Source organism: Coregonus clupeaformis, chromosome 7 (assembly GCF_020615455.1).
Source record: "Coregonus clupeaformis isolate EN_2021a chromosome 7, ASM2061545v1, whole genome shotgun sequence".
NCBI lineage: Eukaryota > Metazoa > Chordata > Actinopteri > Salmoniformes > Salmonidae > Coregonus > Coregonus clupeaformis.
In genome coordinates, this window is record NC_059198.1 from 60,500,426 (window position 1) to 60,521,282 (window position 20,857).

The following is a 20,857-nucleotide window of genomic DNA, read 5'->3' on the forward strand; positions in this document are numbered from 1 at the left end:
CTGCTTAAGCCAGTACATGTCCAGGCCCGTCTGAAGTTTGCTAGAGTGCATTTGGATGATCCAGAAGAGGATTGGGAGAATGTCAGATGGTCAGATGAAACCAAAATAGAACTTTTTGGTAAAAACTCAACTCGTCGTGTTTGGAGGACAAAGAATGCTGAGTTGCATCCAAAGAACACCATACCTACTGTGAAGCATGGGGGTGGAAACATTATGCTTTGGGGCTGTTTTTCTGCAAAGGGACCAGGACGACTGATCCGTGTAAAGGAAAGAATGAATGGGGCCATGTATCGTGAGATTTTGAGTGAAAACCTCCTTCCATCAGTAATAATAATAATAATAATATGCCATTTAGCAGACGCTTTTATCCAAAGCGACTTACAGTCATGTGTGCATACATTTTTTTTTTTTTGTGTATGGGTGGTCCCGGGGATCGAACCCACTACCTTGGCGTTACAAGCGCCGTGCTCTACTAGCTGAGCTACAGAGGACCACACAGAGGACCACACAGGTCAAACGTTTTCTGTAAGTCCAGCAAGGGCATTGAAGATGAAACGTGGCTGGGTCTTTCAGCATGACAATGATCCCAAACACACCGCCCGGGCAACGAAGGAGTGGCTTCGTAAGAAGCATTTCAAGGTCCTGGAGTGGCCTAGCCAGTCTCCAGATCTCAACCCCATAGAAAATCTTTGGAGGGAGTTGAAAGTCCGTGTTGCCCAGCGACAGCCCCAAAACATCACTGCTCTAGAGGAGATCTGCATGGAGGAATGGGCCAAAATACCAGCAACAGTGTGTGAAAACCTTGTGAAGACTTACAGAAAACGTTTGACCTGTGTCATTGCCAACAAAGGGTATATAACAAAGTATTGAGAAACTTTTGTTATTGACCAAATACTTATTTTCCACCATAATTTGCAAATAAATTCATAAAAAATCCTACAATGTGATTTTCTGGATTTTTTTCTCTCATTTTGTCTGTCATAGTTGACTTGTACCTATGATGAAAATTACAGGCCTCTCTCAACTTTTTAAGTGGGAGAACTTGCACAATTGGTGGCTGACTAAATACTTTTTTTCCCCACTGTACATCAAAAGGACAGAACTACATACATTAAAAATAATTATACATGCTTTCATACATTTATGCCTTCATAATCATGTGATTCATAGATGCTACTGAATGCAAGTGCAACACACGAAAATGGAAATGCAAGGAGATGCATTGCAAATAGGCTGACCACTTTTCGCCTTTTGTTACTGTTACCACACGCTATGGGTTTCATTAGGTAAAATGCAACATTCATGAACATGAAATAACCAGGCCTTGAATCTTGAGCCTTTTTACAGTCTATCACCCTTAACAGGTTAGCGAAGATATAGTGTAGCGTGTTACAGTCTACCACCCATGAAGGGTTATCTGAGGTATTGTGCTAGGCTTTGGACCTGCTCATAAAATGAACAAGGTCCCAATTTATTTATTTTATTTTTTTGTCTTCTTTTTTTAGGGGGTAGATCAGCTTTAATATTGCAGATAGATTGTAACTTCCATCAATGTAATTGTCTCATCACTTCCAATCCCCCATATGTTTTTTTTTTCTTCTTTTTTTCCCGCATATATAATACTTATTTCCCTCATTAAAATGCAAATCAATTTATAACATTTTTGACATGCGTTTTTCTGTATTTTTTTGTTGTTATTCTGTCTCTCACTGTTCAAATAAACTTACCATTAAAATTATAGACTGATCATGTCTTTGTCAGTGGGCAAATATACAAAATCAGCAGGGGATACTTTTTTCCCTCACTGTATATACATACATATCCTTTAAATATATATATAGATTTCCCTTTATTATTTTCCAACCCCACCATCCCTTCCCTAATTGGAGTAAACTAGTGAACAACAATGCTTAGGCCTCTACTTCATGCTTATACATACTATATACATTTTATGGACACAGTCAATAATTATATTTTGTTTGTTTTTACTCCTGAACTTCCTCCGATCATTTTCATGATGTCCATCTGGTATGCTTCTATATGCCATATCTTTCTAACTGTGCTCTTTCACGAAAGCTCACAATATATAACCTATATACTTATTATGGACACAGCATGTCTTACACTAGTTATCTTGTTGTTATTAGCTGTTGTTATTAGTGCCATCCTTCAGCTCCATTCAACACCTCCCATCTATCTCTTAACACCATCCATATTGGATTTCTATTTGCCATATATTTTTCAACTGTACTGTGATGTTTTACAAAAGTTCTGAACCTTTCTATTCTCATTGTTTCTACAGTTTGTGAATTGAATTTTTTTTTGTTGCTAAAAGTATTATTATATTATTGATCGATTGACTATGAATTTTCAGATCACCCAGTAGTGCTATCTGCAGGGTCAGAAATATTGCAATCCTTCAGCCATTCCTGGACCTGTGTCCAGAAACAAGCTACAAATGGACAGTACCAAAACAAATGATCTAATGATTCCATCTCTTCACAGATCTGCAGAGCTGGGAAGATTGTATCCCCCATACAAATAACATTCTATTGGTAGCAAGAATTTTATATAATAATTTAAATTGAAAAATTCTAAGTTTTGAATCCGGCGTCGTTTTGCGTATCAGTTCATAAACACTATGCCATGGAATCGGTATGTCAAAAATCTCTTCCCAACTATTTTGCAATCTATATGGGACGGCTGCAAACCTTTTGGTACTTAAATGAAACTGGTAAACTTTTTTTATTTATTAGAATTTTCTTTAACCAATTATGTTCTTTAATGCAAGGCCGACTGACAAGTTCCTTACTTTTTCCTCCTTCCACTTTCCTCTTCCATTTTTGCAGTAATGCTGCAATTATTTGGTTGCAATTTTGGGTAGAGCAGACATTTCCATATGTTTTTGTTAGCTGCATTTGCGACATAACTCCACCATTCCTACCGATAATATCATTTACGAAGATTATACCTTTTTTAAACATTTTCAAAAAAAAAACTATGTTTTTTTAAATCAATTAGTATATTTGAGTTTAACCACAATATTTGTTGCAATATTTGTTCTGTCATTACTGGAGGATTAAATTGAAATTGCAACCAATTTCTATGAATTGTTTTAGAAATAGTGATATTTGGGAGATTATTTCCTTTTCAAATACCTGAAAGTGAGGGGATGTAATCTGAATAAAGGGAAAAAGTCCCTTCTTGAACATTGGGTGAGACAATCTTACTAGTTTGCTAGAGAACCAGTTCAGATTTAAGTATACTTTTTGAATGACTGAAGCTTTTAGTGATAGGTCTAATGCTTTAATATTTAATAATTTCTGTCCTCCTAATTCATATTCATTATATAAATAGGCCCGTTTAATTTTGTCTGGCTTGCCGTTCCAAATAAAATTGAATATTTTTTTTCTCATATAATTTTAAAAAACTGTTCGCTAGGCGTAGGCAAGACCATAAGCAAATAGGTAAACTGGGATAATACTAAAGAGTTCATCAGGGTGATTTTCCACAAATTGATAGGTATTTACCTTTCCATGGTAGCAAGATCTTATCTATTTTTGCTAACTTTCTATTCCATTTTTTTGGAGTGAGATCATTTATTTCATTTCGGATATGTATTCTGAGTATATCCACATCACCATCAGACCATTTTATTGGTAAACTACATGGTAATGCAAAACATTTTTTTTTTTTTTGTGATCCAATACATAATATAGTAAATGTATCATAATTTGGTTGTAATCCAGAGAGGTTGGAACATGTATCTAGATCCTCTATGAGGCTGTGGAGGGAATCAAGTTGTGGATTTAAATGAAAACATGAATCACCAGCGTACAATGACACCTTTGTTTTTAAACCCTGGATTTCTAATCCCTTGATATTATTGTTGGATCTGATTTTAATAGCTAACATCTCGATGGCAATAATATATGCCGATAGTGGACAACCTTGTTTCACTCCTCTTGACAGTTTAAAACTTTCTGAGAAATAGCCATTATTTACTATTTTACACCTAGGGTTACTATACATGATTTTAACCCAATTAATAAGAGATTGTCCAGTCGTACTTTATCAAATGCCTTTTCGAAGTCTGCTATGAATAGTAGGCCTGGTTTCCCAGATTTTTCATAGTATTGTATTGTTTCCAGTACTTGCCTTATATTATCTCCAATGTATCACCCATGTAAAAAAACCTGTCTGATTAGAATGAATAATGTCCGACAATACCTTTTTAATTCTATGCGCTATACATTTTGCTCGAATTTTTGCATCACAACACTGAAGTATAAGGGGCCGCCAATTTTTTTAATGGACTGGATCTTTATATTTTCCACTTGTATCCTGTTTCAGTAATAATGAAATCAGACCTTCTTGAGTGTCTGATAATCTACCATTTACATAGGAGTGGTTAAAACATGCTAATGACGGTCCTTTGAGTATATCAAAAAAGGTTTGGTATACCTCGACTGGTATGCCATCCAACCCTGGAGTTTTCCCTGACTTAAAGTCTTTAATTGCATCCAGAAGTTCCTCATCTGTAATTTCACCTTCACCTGAGTCTTTCTGTATGGCTGTTAATTTTACATTATCAATAGAAAAAAAATCTCTACAATTTGCTTCAGTTAGAGGAGATGAAGGCGACTGAAATGAGAACATATGCTTAAAATACTTTGTTTCCTCCTTCAAAATATAATTTAGTGAATCATGGGTGACTCCGTCATTTGTAACCAGTTTCAATAAATTATTTTTGGTAGCATTCCTATGTTGAAGATTAAAAATGAATTTGGTGCATTCTTCCCTATATTCTGTCCAGTTTGCTTTATTTTTATAATATGTAACACTTGATCTTTCTTGAATAAGTTTCTCCATTTCTTTTAGTTTTTCCTCTAATTTATTCTGAGCCTCTATGTTACAATATTTATTGCTATCTATCTGTTCTGTTAGACCTTCTATTTCCTTTGTTAGTGTGGACTCTTTTGACCTAAATTGCTTTTGTATTCGAGATGAGTACTGAATTGCATGGCCTCTAAAGGCACATTTAAGGTGTCCCATACAATAAGGGGATTTGCTGTACCTAAGTTATGTCGGAAAAAATCTGTTATAAATTCCTCTGTCCTAGTTAAAAACAAGTTATATCCTCGCCCGCGTGGAAATTCAGTAAGAGTAATGTATATGCCAATTATATGATGGTCCGACCACATTCTGTCCCCTATCAACACTTTTTAAACTTTTGGTCAAGACGACTAGCTTGATTGAGTCTCCGCCATGAATATCTCACTAGATCAGGATATTTAAGCCTCCATATATAATAATAATATAATATGCCATTTAGCAGACGCTTTTATCCAAAGCGACTTACAGTCATGCGTGCATACATTTTTTTTGTGTATGGGTGGTCCCGGGGATCGAACCCACTACCTTGGCGTTACAAGCGTGTTACAAGCGCCGTGCTCTACCATATCTACTAGTTCTAATGTATCCATGACAATCACGATTACCTTAAGAGCATGAGGGTGATTGTTTGTAGTGTGATTTCCTTTACGGTCCATTGAGCTATTTAAAACGGTATTATAATCTCCCACCATAATAATACAAGGTCCCATTAATCAGATTGAGTTGTTACGCTCCTGCTCATATAAAATGAACCAGAATCAGATGGGAGTTTCACCTAAGGTCCTTGGCTCCCACTAATGCGTTCAACTCAGCCACAGACATGAACGTAGCAACCTTGAATTGTGTGGAGTTTCCTCCCTCTAAAGTTGAAACTTAATGGTTTCCAACCTCAGGAACTTGTCTTACGTTTTGTGTGTGTTTGTGTGCCCTGAGCTCACAGTCAATTAGCCTGTTTCCCAGGTAGCGCTGGCTAGGGGCTCTGGCATCGTCGCTAATGATTACTGATATTCCCACTGTCAACCCACAGAGCAATTAGTTCAACACACACCAAGCCATCACAGCTCCAAGGGCTAGCCATGTCAGCGAGTCAGCTATAACAATTCAGCAACACTCTTATTATCCTCAACCCCCTGGGAACATCATTAGTAGTGTGTGGTTTTGTGTACGTGTGTGAGCATGTGTGTGTGTGAGTGTCGTTTGTGTCACTTGTTCATCCACAGGCCCAGTAAACGTTCATCTGTTGTTTTGTGCTGAACCAAGTGTAAAATGAACGCTGTGCCCTTAAATTGGAGAGAGAGGCCTTTCATCCCATCAGAGAAAGAAGGGCTTTGTTAGTGTTAGTGGTGGTTGATGGTTGGTGCTCTAGTTCTGTGACTGCCAGTATGGCCCTTTAATATGTGCATCCCAATGGCACCCTATTTTCTACATAGTGCACTACTTTTGACCAGGTGCCATTTGGGACGTAGCTACTGTAGGGTAAGTGAGGAGTGGAGGCTGCAGTGTAGGGGGCTCTCTCCCCAGAGACAAGCCCAGATGGTGCCTCCGTCTGCATCTAGAGAGACTGCTTTGTGTTCCACCCCAGATGGAGGATCCACGGCCCCCGGCTGGCCGCTTTGATTCGCTTCAAACACCGCTGCCTGTCAACACACACACGTAGCGATGCCAACACACATGCAAATGTAGGAACGTATGTAGTGACGCCAACAACTGCATGCAGACATTCAGAATCTAATCCATAATCACTGGTTATCTCTTGCTCACGCGCGCACACACACATCACACCACACATCAGGCTGGTGAGGGGAGGATGGCTCATAATAATGGCTGGAATGGAGTGAATGGAGTGGTATTTGCTACCTTTCCATTGATTCTGTTCCAGCCATTACTATGAGCATGTCCTGCCCAATTAAGGTGCCGCCAGCCACCTGTGACACACACACACACAGACATATACAGTTAAAGTCGGAAGTTAACAAACACCTTAGCCAAATACATTTAAACTCAGTTTTTCACCATTCCTGACATTTAATCCTAATAAAAATTCCCTGTTTTAGGTCAGATAGGATCACCACTTTATTTTAAGAATGTGAAATGTCAGAATAATAGTAGAGAGAATTATTTATTTCAGCTTTTATTTCTTTCATCACATTCCCAGTGGGTCAGATGTTTACATACACTCAATTAGTATTTGGTAGCATTGCCTTTAAATTGCCTTTAAAACTTGGGTCAAATGTTTCGGGTAGCCTTCCACAAGCTTCCCACAATAAGTTGAGTGAATTTTGGCCCATTCCTCTCTAGCAGATCTCCTTCGCCTCCTCGACTGGGTCAAGCCGGGTGAGGAAGAGAAGGGCTTGACATGGAAGCAGAAGGGCGAAAGGCTGGCGAGGGACATGGAGACCTGGTCCACGGGTAGGAGAGACGCCCAGAAATTTTTTAGGGGGGGCTAACGCCGTGGACGACGGGCCAGCAGGAGACCGCGGCAGAGCGGCCCAGCGGGTTGGCAGAGGAGGCCGCCAGGTTACGGGGGCCACTGGTCGAAGAGGGGATGGAAGGTGTAGAGGCACGGCGAGATGTACTGGGGTGTGTTACCAGTCCGGTCCGGCCCATTCCAGATCCCTGCGTAGGACCAGTGGTGTGTGTCCCCAGTACGGTCCGGCCTGTTCCTGCTCCCCGTACCAGGCCAATGGTGTGCGTCGTCAGCCCGGCTCGGCCCGTTCCTGCTCCCCGCACCAAGTCAGTGGTGCGCTTCGTCAGCCCGGCTCGCCCGTTCCTGCTCCCCGCACCAAGTCAGTGGTGCGCTTCAGTCAGCCCGGCTCGGCCCGTTCCTGCTCCCCGCACCAAGTCAGTGGTGCGCTCGTCAGCCCGGCTCGGCCCGTTCCTGCTCCCCGCACCAAGTCAGTGGTGCGCTCGCCAGCCCGGCTCGGGCCCGTTCCTGCTCCCCGCACCAAGTCAGTGGTGCGCCCGTCAGCCCGGCTCGGCCCGTTCCTGCTCCCCGCACCAAGTCAGGGGTGCGTTTGCGTCAGCCCGGCTCGGGCCGTTCATGCTCCCCACACCAAGCCAGTGGTGTGCGTGCGTCAGTCCGGCACAGCCCGTGCCTGTTCCACTGGTGCCTGGTTCAGCACGGGTCAGCTGCTTCACGCCGGAGCTAGAGCAATCCGCTCCACCAGTGTGCAGTCCAGCTCCGGTCAGCAGGGCCAGACTGGACCAGGGGTACTTTGGGGGGTTAGAGAGCGAGTGGGGATCATGCCCGGAGCCGGATCCGCCGCCAAGGCGGAGTGCCCACCCGGTCCCTCCCCTGTGGTATTTGGTTGGCGCGGTCGGAGTCCGCGCCTTTAGGGGGGGGTACTGTCACGCCCTGGCTCTGGGGACTCTAGTATGTTGAGCCAGGGTGTGAGTTTTCATGTGTGTTGGTTCTAGTTGTTGTATATCTATGTTGGCCAGGGTGTCTCCCAATCGGAGACGGCTGTAGCTTGTTGTCTCTGATTGGGAGTCATACTTAGGTAGCCGTTAGGCATTCATTCATTGTGGTTTCTTGTTCCGTGTTGGTTTGTGTATGTAACCAGGGACGTCACGTTTTCGTTTTGTTGTTTTGATCGTGTGATCATTATATAAATAAATATGTTCGCATTCAACGCTGCGCCTTGGTCCTCCTCTGTTCCCGACGAGCGTGACACCTCCTGACAGAGCTGGTGTAACTGAGTCAGGTTTGTAGGCCTCCTTGCTCGCACACACTTTTTCAGTTCTGCCCACAAATGTTCTATAGGATTGAGGTCAGGGCTTTGTGATGGCCACTCCAATACCTTGACTTTGTTGTCCTTAAGCCATTTTGCCACAACTTTAGAAGTGTGCTTGGGGTCATTGTCCATTTGGAAGACCGATTTGCGACCAAGCTTTAACTTCCTGACTGATGTCTTGAGATGTTGCTTCAATATATCCACATCATTTTCCTTCCTCATGATGCCATCTATTTTGTGAAGCGCACCAGTCCCTCCTGCAGCAAAGCACTCCCACAGCATGATGCTGCCACCCCCGTGCTTCACGGTTGGGATGGTGTTCTTCGGCTTGCAAGCTACTGCCTTTTTCCTCCAAACATAACGATGGTCATTATGGCAAAACAGTTATATTTTGGTTTCATCAGACCAGAGGACATTTCTCCAAAAAGTACGATCTTTGTCCCCATGTGCAGTTGAAAACCGTAGTCTGGCTCTTTTATGGCGGTTTTGGAGCAGTGTCTTGTTCCTTGCTGAGCGGCCTTTCAGGTTATGTCGATATAGGACTCATTTTACTGTGGATATAGATACTTTTTTACCTCTTTCCTCCAGCATCTTCACAAGGTCCTTTGCTGCTGTTCTGGGAATTATTTGCACTTTTCGCACCGAAGTACGTTCTTCTCTAGGAGACAGAACACGTCTCCTTCCTGAGTGGTATGACGGCTGCGTGGTCCCATGGTGTTTATACTTGCGTACTATTGTTTGTACAGATGAACGTGGTACCTTCAGGCGTTTGGAAATTGCTCCCAAGGATGAACAAGACTTGTGGAGGTCTACTATATCTTGGCTGATTTCTTTTGATTTTCCCATGATGTCAAACAAAGAGGCACTGAGTTTGAAGGTAGGCCTTAAAATACATCCACAGGTACACCTCAAATTGACTCAAATTATGTCAATTAGCCTATCAGAAGCTTCTAAAGCCATGACATAATTTTCTGGAATTGTCCAAGCTGTTTAAAGGCACAGTCAACTTATTGTATGTAAACTTCCGACTTCAACTGTATACTGTATGTGGTTGTCCACAGAGGGCCACTGGTGTGTCTGTGTGTGTGTGTGTGACCATATTCCTTTGATGCGCAGGAGTAGGGTGGCATTAATATTTATTAATGTCTTTGTTCTTATGTCCTCGCTGCCGACTCAAAATCATGCCATTCCATTTCAGACTGAATCATGGGTAATTTAGGCACCGTGGCAGAGATACCATAGACACATGTCCTAATTCTGATTTGTAGATGCTGTCTTTCTCAGCCCAGACAAGGGCTGTGTCCCAAATGGCACGCTATGGGCCCTATTTCCTACATAGTGCACGACTTTTGTCAAATATATAGGGGCATTTGGTCCGCACCTGTCTCTGGTGCTAACCAGACCTCATCTCTCTGGTGTTGTTACCAGTTGTCTGCTCTGCTGCAGGGCTGACACTGTGTACACTTTAGCCCTATAACGAGAGATTTCTGGGTTTCTACACACCCAAGTGTGTGTGTGCGTGCATGTGCTCTGTGTTTCTGTGTGTGTGTCGGAGCCAGCGTTAGCTGCAGGTCCTAATGAACAGCCTGATGCCTCTGGGCACGCTGCCTGGGATTGGAGTCCAGGCTCCGACACACACACATACATATACACACTCACACACCCTCAGCCGCCATGCTGCCCAATTCAAATGCCTCAATTAGCCATGTCTAGTGGAGCTGTCTACTGCTTTCACTGTTATTGTGTCTGTTATGAGACACAGGGGGTCGGAGCACTACCTGGAGAGAGGGGAGGAAGGAAAGAAAGCTGTGTGTGTGTGTAAACCTCTGTATGTGTGTGTTCGTACTTTGTGTGTCTGCTCTCCGTGTGTGTGTGTTCATTCTGTATGTACCTGTTTGTGCGTGTCTCTGTGTATGCATATATCACTCTCTGTTCCTGTATCTGTAACTGTGTGTGACGTAAAGATGGTTGGCTGTCCCCTATAGCAGCAGCACTAACCCAGTAGATCAATAATGTACGTGTGTTTGTCAGGAAGCTCTTCAGAAGATCAGACACACAAACACATACCAAGCTTAATAATGTACGTGTATTGTTCTCTCAGGAAGCAGAAGATTCGACAGAAGAACACCATGCGCCGGGAGGTGACCGTTGAGCTCAGCAGCCAGAGCTTCTGGAAGACTGGCATCCGCTCTGACGTCTGTCAGGTAGGCAGGAGAGACGCTACGCTGCCACACCGCACCCACGCTAACACACACTTAGGCAGAGACGCAGAAAACCTATGCACAGGCACACACGCTCACGCAACACACAAATGCACGGACATGCACACAGACACAGAGACACACAAGTATGCACACTGTACGCACATACACACACTGTACCCACACTCTCACAGACACACATACCGAAAATATACATGCGCACACACACATGCTGATGTTGTCTGAGCCACTAAGCCAGCCAGGCAGGCAGGAAGGCTGTAGCCTAGTCTGATGAGTTGAGACACGGTCTTGCTTTGTTAATTGGCTGGTTAACGAGGCCTTGGAGTAGTGTGGCCATGCCCTGTGGTAGGGTGTGGGCAGGCGATGGCCGGGGGTGGGCTGACAGATGGGGCTGTGTGGGTTAGCAGTTAGCGCAGAGAGAGAGATGCAGCTCATTTGACTGACCTGTAGGAACCCTGGGCCCCCTGCAAGGCCCCCGGTAACACTAATTAAAACCTGCAGCTCAGCTTGCTCTTACGTGGTGGCGCGGGGTTAATGGGTCTTCCACCCGCTACACAACGCTCCTCACACTGTTCTCCAGTCCGGCTTGATAAGACTCCCGCTAATGATAGCTCACGTTTGTTAGTCTTTCTCTCATTTACTTGCTAAGTCTCTCTCACTCTCCAGCTCGGTCTCACTCTCTTTAACTCCCTATCTCTCTCTAGTTTTCTCTCCCTTTCTCAATCTCACTGACTCTGCATCTCTCCTCTCGATTTCTTTCTCTCTCCCTCACTCCTTTCCTCCTTTCTCTCTTTCTTTCTTTGTTTGACTCTTTTGAGAGATGTGACTCAGTGACAAAAACAGGAAAAAGTTTGTCTGTTAGTTTCTGCAGAGGCACATTTGTGTCAACATGTTGAAATAGTGGTCCTGATTCGTCCGTGTCAAATTGTGAATTTCCCTCACAACTCTCATTTCTCTTCACAGTGAGAACACACACATTTATTGGGCTTTTGATTATTGAATCTCCCTCTCAGTCGGAGCGCCACTTAATAAATAATGACCAGCTGATTGATTTTACATGTTCTCTCGCTCGCTCTCCTTTCCTTCATTCAGTCTCTCTCCATCTCCCTCCCTCCACCCATCTCTCGCTCGCTCTCTCGCTTTCTCTCTCTATGTCTCTCTCTCTCTTTCTCTCTCCCCTCTCTGTCTCCCTCCATCTCTCTCCACAGCATGCCATGATGTTGCCAGTGTTGACCCACCACATTCGCTACCACCAGTGTCTGAAGCACCTGGACAAGCTGATTGGCTATGTCTTCAAGGAGTGCTGCCTACTACAGGTGAGACACACAAACGCATACGCACACACACAGCCAGCCAATGTAGTCTTCCAGAGAAATGTAACCACTCTCAAATGAGTAGACCGATGCAAGGACTGTTATCAAAATTGTAGTTTTAACCATATTTTGAGGCTTTATATGGTTTGTTTACAAACATTGGAGTAAAACAAGCTTATATTTTGGGTTCTGATGGGGTACACAGTTGATCTAAGCTCACGAGGCATTTATAAGTTATATTTAAGCACTAAGGCACGAGGGGTTGTGGTATATGGCCAATATACCACGGCGAAGGGATGTCCTTTTGCACGATGCAACGCGTCGTGCCTGGATACAGCCGTTAGCCATGGTATATTGGCCATACCCCACAAACCCCCGAGGTGCCTTATTGCTATTATAAACTGGTTACCAACGTAATTAGAGCAGTAAAAATAAATGTTTTGTCACTTGCTGAGTGAGTAGTCATGCTGTACTTCGCTCCGCAGGTAATATGACACATTACATTACAATGGAACGATTTGATTAGTGTAATGTTAGCTAGCTACATAGTTGTATTTATATCAAAGATAAAGGTGTAGTATAGAGAAACTATCGAGGTTAGCTAGCCAGCTACATTCGTTCACAGCGACGCCGTTTTTCAAACAAAGTCAACACCGCAGCCATTGCTAGCTAGCCAACACTACCAGCTAGCAGTACTGTAGCAACTAAATACAATATCCTTTTAGCCAGCTACATTCGTTCGCAGCGACGCCGTTTTTCAAACAAAGTCGACACTGCAGCCATTGCTAGCTAGCCAACGCTACCAGCTAGCAGTACTGTAGCAACTAAATACAATATAATTTTAGCCAGCTACATTCGTTCGCAGCGACGCCGTTTTTCAAACAAAGTCAACACCGCAGCCATTGCTAGCTAGCCAACGCTACCAGCTAGCAGTACTGTAGCAACTAATTACAATATCATTTTAGCCAGCTACATTCGTTCGCAGCGACGCCGTTTTTTCAAACATAGTCAACACCACAGCCATTGCTAGCTAGCCAACACTACCAGCTAGCAGTACTGTAGCAGCTAAATACAATATAGTTTTAGTCAATGAGAATTTTGCAACATAAAGCTTCCCTTTCTGAACATTCGAGATGTGTAGTCCACTTGTGTAGCTAGCATGACTGACTCTGTGCTAGCTAGCCAACGTTTAATTATTGCTGCGTTATGAAAGGAACTAGACACGGACACGAATGATCTGTTTAGTGTGTTAACACACTATTGGTAGTTTGTTGTAACCAAGTATTGGTGCTAAACCGTGTGTTGTTGGATGCTAGCATGCTAGGTAGCTATGGCGTCATAGGATACGGTGCCCTGGGCGGTTTTCATGGAAGAATACTGTACCAAGTTAGCTAGCTGAATAAAGTAAGTTAGAGTCTATTCCTAGAAACATTGAACCGCTGTAGTTTACAACAATTATAATTTCTAAAGTGGAAGTTGGGAGAGTTATATTCGGGTGTTTCAGTGAAACAATTATGGTTTCTGAGGTGGAAGTTGGGAGAGTTATATTTGGGAGTTGTGGTGAGGGGAGGCCCCGCTCTCTCCTTTCCCCCAGATGTTTAGTTCATTTCATTCCGATCTCCTCTGCATTATTGTAGCCATTTGCTGCAGCCTGTCAACTATGCCTCTGCCTATCCCTGTTCTCTCCTCTCCGCACAGGCTACACAAACGCCTCACACCGCGTGGCTGCTGCCTCTCTAACCTGGTGGTCCCTGCACGCACCACCCACCTGGAGTTCCAGGTCTCAGGCAGCCTCTGGAACTGCCGTTCTGCTGCCAACAAGGCAGGGTTCATCCCAGCCTATGCTACCCTCCAGTCCCTCGACTTCTTGGCGCTGACGGAAACATGGATTACCACTGAAAAGACTGCTACTCCTACTGCTCTCTCCTCGTCTGACCATGTGTTCTCGCATACCCCGAGAGCATCTGGTCAGCGGGGTGGTGGCACAGGAATCCTCATCTCTCCCAAGTGGACATTCTCAATTTTTCCCCTAACCCATCTATCTATCTCCTCATTTGAATTCCATGCTGTCACAGTCACTAGCCCATTTAAGCTTAATATCCTTGTCATCTATCGCCCTCCAGGTTCCCTTGGAGAGTTCATCAATGAGGTTGATGCCTTGATAAGTTCCTTTCCTGAGGATGGCTCACCCCTCACAGTTCTGGGGGATTTCAACCTCCCTACGTCTACATTTGACTCATTTCTCTCTGCCTCCTTCTTTCCACTCCTCTCCTCTTTTGACCTCACCCTCTCACCGTCCCCCCCCTACTCACAAGGCAGGCAATACGCTTGACCACATCTTTACTAGATGCTGTTCTTCTACTAATCTCACTGCAACTCCCCTCCATGTCTCCGACCACTACTTTGTATCCTTTTCTCTCTCGCTCTCCTCCAACACTACTCACTCTGCCCCTATACAGATGGTAATGCGCCGCCGCAACCTTCGCTCTATCTCTCCCGCTACTCTCTCCTCTTCCATCCTATCATCTCTTCCATCTGCTCAATCCTTCTCCCTCCAATCTCCTGATTCTGCCTCCTCAACCCTTTGACTCTCTATGTCCCCTATCGTCCCGGCCGGCTCGGTCCTCCCCTCCAGCTCCGTGGCTTGATGACTCATTGCGAGCTCACAGAACAGAGCTCCGGGCAGCTGAGCGGAAATGGAAGAAAACTAGACTCCCTGCGGACCTGGCATCTTTTCACTCCCTCCTCTCTACATTTTCTTCATCTGTTTCTGCTGCTAAGGCCACTTTCTACCACTCTAAATTCAAAGCATCTGCCTCTAACCCTAGGAAGCTCTTTGCCACATTCTCCTCCCTGCTGAATCCTCCTCACCCCCCTCCCTCTCTGTGGATGACTTCGTCAACCACTTTGAAAAGAAGGTTGACGACATCCGATCCTCGTTTGATAAGTCAAATGACACTGCTGGTCCTGCTCACACTGCCCTACCCTATGCTTTGACTTCTTTCTCCTCTCTCTCTCCAGATAAAAGCTTGCGACTTGTGACTGCAGGCCGCCCAACAACCTGCCCGTTTGACCCTATCCCCTCCTCTCTTCTCCAGACCATCTCCGGTGACCTTCTCCCCTACCTCACCTCGCTGATCAACTCATCCTGGACCGCTGGCTATGTCCCTTCCGTCTTCAAGAGAGCGAGAGTTGCACCCCTTCTCAAAAAACCAACACTCGATCCCTCTGATGTCAACAACTACAGACCAGTATCCCTTCTTTCTTTTCTTTCCAAAACTATTGAGCGTGCCCTCTTTAGCCAACTCTCTTGCTATCTCTCTCAGAATGACCTTCTTGATCCAAACCAGTCAGGTTTCAAGACTGGTCATTCAACTGAGACTGCTCTTCTCTGTGTCACGGAGGCTCTCCGCACTGCTAAAGCTAACTCTCTCTCCTCTGCTCTTGTCCTTCTAGACCTGTCTGCTGCCTTTGATACTGTGAACCATCAGATCCTCCTCTCCACCCTCTCCGAGCTGGGCATCTCCGGCGCGGCTCACTCTTGGATTGCACCCTACCTGACCGGTCGCTCCTACCAAGTGGCGTGGCGAGAAGCTGTCTCCGCACCACGTGCTCTCACCACTGGTGTCCCCCAGGGCTCAGTTCTAGGCCCTCTCCTATTCTCGCTATACACCAAGTCACTTGGCTCTGTCATATCCTCACATGGCCTCTCCTATCATTGCTACGCTGACGATACACAACTAATCTTCTCCTTTCCCCCTTCTGATAACCAGGTGGCGAATTGCATCTCTGCATGTCTGGCAGATATATCAGTATGGATGACGGATCACCACCTCAATCTGAACCTTGGCAAGACGGAGCTGCTCTTCCTCCCGGGGAAGGACTGCCCGTTCCATGATCTCGCCATCACGGTTGACAACTCCATTGTGTCCTCCTCCCAGAGTGCGAAGAGCCTTGGCGTGACCCTGGACAACACCCTGTCGTTCTCCGCTAACATCAAGGCGGTGACCCGATCGTGTAGGTTCATGCTCTTCAACGTTCGGAGAGTACGACCCTGCCTTACACAGGAAGTGGCACAGGTCCTAATCCAGGCACTTGTCATCTCCCGTCTGGATTACTGCAACTCGCTGTTGGCTGGGCTCCCTGCCTGTGCCATTAAACCCCTACAACTCATCCAGAATGCCGCAGCCCGTCTGGTGTTCAACCTTCCCAAGTTCTCTCACGTCACCCCGCTCCTCCGCACACTCCACTGGCTTCCAGTTGAAGCGCGCATCTGTTACAAGACCATGGTGCTTGCCTATGGAGCTGTGAGGGGAACGGCACCTCTGTACCTTCAGGCTCTGATCAGTCCCTACACCCAAACGAGGGCATTGCGTTCATCCACCTCTGGCCTGCTGGCTCCCCTTCCTCTGCGGAAGCATAGTTCCCGCTCAGCCCAGTCAAAACTGTTCGCTGCTCTGGCACCCCAATGGTGGAACAAGCTCCCTCACGACGCCATTTGAAACCCCACCTCTTTAAGGAATAGCCCCCCCCCCCCCACCGATTTTTTTTAAATAAAAAAATAAATGTAAATAAAATGGGGCCATGTATCGTGAGATTTTGAGTGAAAACCTCCTTCCATCAGCAAGGGCATTGAAGATGAAACGTGGCTGGGTCTTTCAGCATGACAATGATCCCAAACACACCGCCCGGGCAACGAAGGAGTGGCTTCGTAAGAAGCATTTCAAGGTCCTGGAGTGGCCTAGCAAGTCTCCAGATCTCAACCCCATAGAAAATCTTTGGAGGGAGTTGAAAGTCTGTGTTACCCAGCGACAGCCCCAAAACATCACTGCTCTAGAGGAGATCTGCATGGAGGAATGGGCCAAAATACCAGCAACAGTGTGTGAAAACCTTGTGAAGACTTACAGAAAATGTTTGACCTGTGTCATTGCCAACAAAGGGTATATAACAAAGTATTGAGAAACTTTTGTTATTGACCAAATACTTATTTTCCACCATAATTTGCAAATAAATTCATTAAAATCCTATAATGTGATTTTCATATGACCTCTTCCTCTTATCTCATTATATTGGTGGCAGACCCTTTCTCAAAAATAATACACATACATACATTAAGGCATGGTTACACACTGTATTGGCTATATTCCTTATTTAAACATACATCTGAATTATAGAATGTCAATCATGTTTACTAAATTTTATCTTTGACATTTCCCAACATTTTCCTTAATGATACATAAAATATTACCATATAATCCCCCCTTTGGGACATTCCAACAATGTCCCAAATAATACAAAGATTAATTTTTAAACGAATGTAAGCATGCGCATTTACTTATTCTTAGCCTTGCCATATGTGGTTTCATTTTACACGCATATATTTAAACCAATATATCTTCCTCATTACTTGACCCATCCTGATGAGGACCCATAACCCAGTCAGGTATTGGATACTGCAAGGTTTTCCTCTATATTAACCTCCACATTTTCCTGTTGGGCTTTGTAACCATGGCAGGCCCATCCACCACCAGGAACAACTTCATACAAACATTCAGGATTCCCAAATTCCCCAAATGTCCCATATTAATTTACCTACTGTCCCGGAGCTCCCTGAACTGGGTGTATTTCTTTATAAACATTGCTCCCCACTTTTTTTTTGTTATAGCATTCCCATATATGTATTAGTATCCTAACACATCAACATATGCAACTTTGTCTTAACAATAATATATAGGACATTTTAAGAATGGTGTCAATATCTTTAGCTTACATAACCTTTTTCACCCATATCACAAGTATTATAACAATCAAAATAATCAATATCAATATCTAATCCATTAATTGCAATGTCAGCATCACTAAGCATTAATAGTAATAACTTATTCAGATCAATCAGTCCACTTATAATTTATAATCATAATCAATTGAATTACCCAAAACAACTTTGGAATGACAATTATTAGTTAGTCACCTTTGTTCCATCATTCAAAGTTAAAACTCTCACCTTGGCACATATTGACACTGGCGGAATGTATATTTATATTATAATAATTCTAGCATTAACTTCCTCATAACGAGAATTACAACAGATCAGTATCTTAATGCATTCCTAGTCCAAATTACTATACATTTAGTAGTGTATAATACCTCCTTAATCAACATACTACCTCAACTAACAGTCCCTTCCTCTACCGGCACTCAATCTTCTGGCGTCTTCATTATGTTCTTCAGATAGCTTCATAGTTCCTATTGGATTACCCATGGCAATGTCCCAATTCCAATGTCACACCTGAATCGCCCCACCTCCACCATCATTCTGTTTTGTCCATTTGCAAACCAGTATACCCAAACTAGGAAGAACGTTGCATTTGCATGGACCTCTCTCCTCCTGCTCACTCCACATGGACTCCTGTCACATTCTTGAGAGAAAAGGCACAAAAGAGAAGGCAATTGATCGCTTTGATTTGATGCTGGATTCAGGTCTCCTGGCAGAGGTGGTGTCGGACAGGAACGTCTTCACCGCCTTTGTTGTTCCTCTTCAGCCGGGTAGAGGGTTTTTGGTTTTTATTGAGGTTTACACCGCTCTGGACCGAATTATTTCTGCTATGCATTATGACACCATCCGTAGTAACCACAGGAAAGGACAGATCATAACAGTTTAGTTGAGTTAATTTCCAATCCAAAACATCCCTATTAACATTGTCTACATGACAAATCATTATGTTTCATCACTCATTCTTAATACCCATTTCTATCTAATGCCTGATAGATTTTTCTTTGAGGGGTCCCTGTATTCCAAAGGCTATCTGTTTAAACACCCCCTATTTTCACATTCTCCCTTGAATTCTCCCAAACTATATAACCCAATTGTTTTACTTTAACAGTCCTATATTTTTGCTCATAATCTATTTGACATTACTCTGGTGTTTCCCTTTTCCTTGTTCCTATTCTAACAATTGCTTACACTTCTCTCCTCATCCTGGTTGATCATAAAATTGTTTATAGTTAGAATTTCCTAAATATTACAAAAGTTATGATTGAATCCTATCACACAGTCCTAGTAACTGTAAAGATGTTGAACCACTGTTAACTATTTAAAATGGAGATGTGGTGCATATTAGACTATTTTATTTTATTTAATTTTTATGCAATATATTGTACTCATCTACACCAATCAATGTTTAACGACTCCTTCAATTCCCTTTCTTCTGTATTTGGTATGGCTCTAACATGTACAGGGTTCAGTGCACTTTCCCAAAGAATATCTACTCCAATAACACTTCCCCCTGGAAATCTAACACTAAATACTACATCAAATTGTTTATCTAAGTCGTGGACTGTTCTCCTTATGTCTGTGATTCACCTGTCTCTTTCTTTCATTATCTTAACCCTCCCGTTGTCCTAGGGTCAAAATGACCCGCCACTGTGTTGAACCAACTTTATTTAATTTTTATATTTTTTGGATCATTTGTGAGAAGGAGGCAGTGATACTTTCTTTAAAGTCTCACTGCCTCCTTCTCACAAATGATCCCAAAAATATAAAAATTAAATAAAGTTGGTTCAACACAGTGGCGGGTCATTTTGACCCTAGGACAACGGGAGGGTTAAGGTCACACTACCCCATGTGACTTCCCCATACTCTTTGTGCTGGTTCCTCACACACCAATAATATTTTAACCCTTGTATTTTAATAGTGATCCCTTCCTGCATTTTAGTTATGGTTCCTGCCTGTGCAAGAATATACATTATAATCCTGTCTATATCCCTTCTATGTCTTGTTCTTCTGCTCTCTACTATTATCAGTACCCCATTCCCCTTATTCTCAGGGAACTAGTCAAGTACAGAGAAATCAATGATGAGGATTTCTGGTGCGTCTTGGAGGTCTTGAATGTCTCGGCGGTCTGGAAGGTCCTGGGAGGTCCTGAAAGTCTCGGTGGTCTCTTAGTCATCAGTTCCCTCACTCTGGTACAATGGTTTAGATGATACCTGATCGCGCTCCCCTCTATCCGTACCGCTGTTGGTGTAACCTGGATGACGATGTATGATCACTTTAGCTGTTAACCTTCTTCCAGCACTAGGGTCTCTGGATCAGCCAGAGTCCCTCTCAATCTATCGACATCGGTCTGCGAAGAGTGTCCTTCAATCAGCCTACCCATAAGGAAGCTCAGAGTTACTGCTGCAAAGACACAAGCACAGAAACATACAAAAGACAACAATGCTACCCAATGGCTGAGGTTGGAACACTCCTATAGTGGGAAACATGGATCTAAGTATCTGTCTCCACCACTTTTACCATCATTAAGGTAGCCAACAACACCTGGTACAGGCCCCTCCACATAGGGTCTTTCCAGCTCTTTCTTCTGTAGTCTTTTGCCATCACATAGTCTCCAGGGCGCAGAGAATGCTCAGACTCTCCTACTTAGTTGGGCAGAGTTATCTTCACCCATGAAAAGAAAATCTTAAGAGCATTGTTAGGTTAGGTGAGACACAGTATGCTACTCATGTCCTCTCATCCGTCAAGAGAAGCCTTGAGATTATGAAGCACACCTGCTTCCAGCTTGTTGTAGTCCACTTATCTCATAGACAGACCTCCTCTACACCATGCCTCCTATCACAAAAACAAAAAAGATTTAACCTAACCCATAACACATTATTACTATCCTTAATACACCTTGCATATTTCGCCACAAAA

The 20,857-nt window shown here is 43.8% G+C and overlaps 1 protein-coding gene across 1 annotated transcript in view; it reads left to right on the plus strand.

The window, feature by feature from the left end:
* The window catches only part of LOC121570264 (ribonuclease 3-like), a 297,361-nt gene that overhangs the window by 100,753 nt on the left and 175,751 nt on the right, over nt 1-20,857 (plus strand). Inside the window, 2 exon segments of the mRNA XM_045221557.1 lie at nt 10,736-10,834; nt 12,061-12,168. Coding sequence (XP_045077492.1) covers nt 10,736-10,834; nt 12,061-12,168 — 207 coding nt within the window.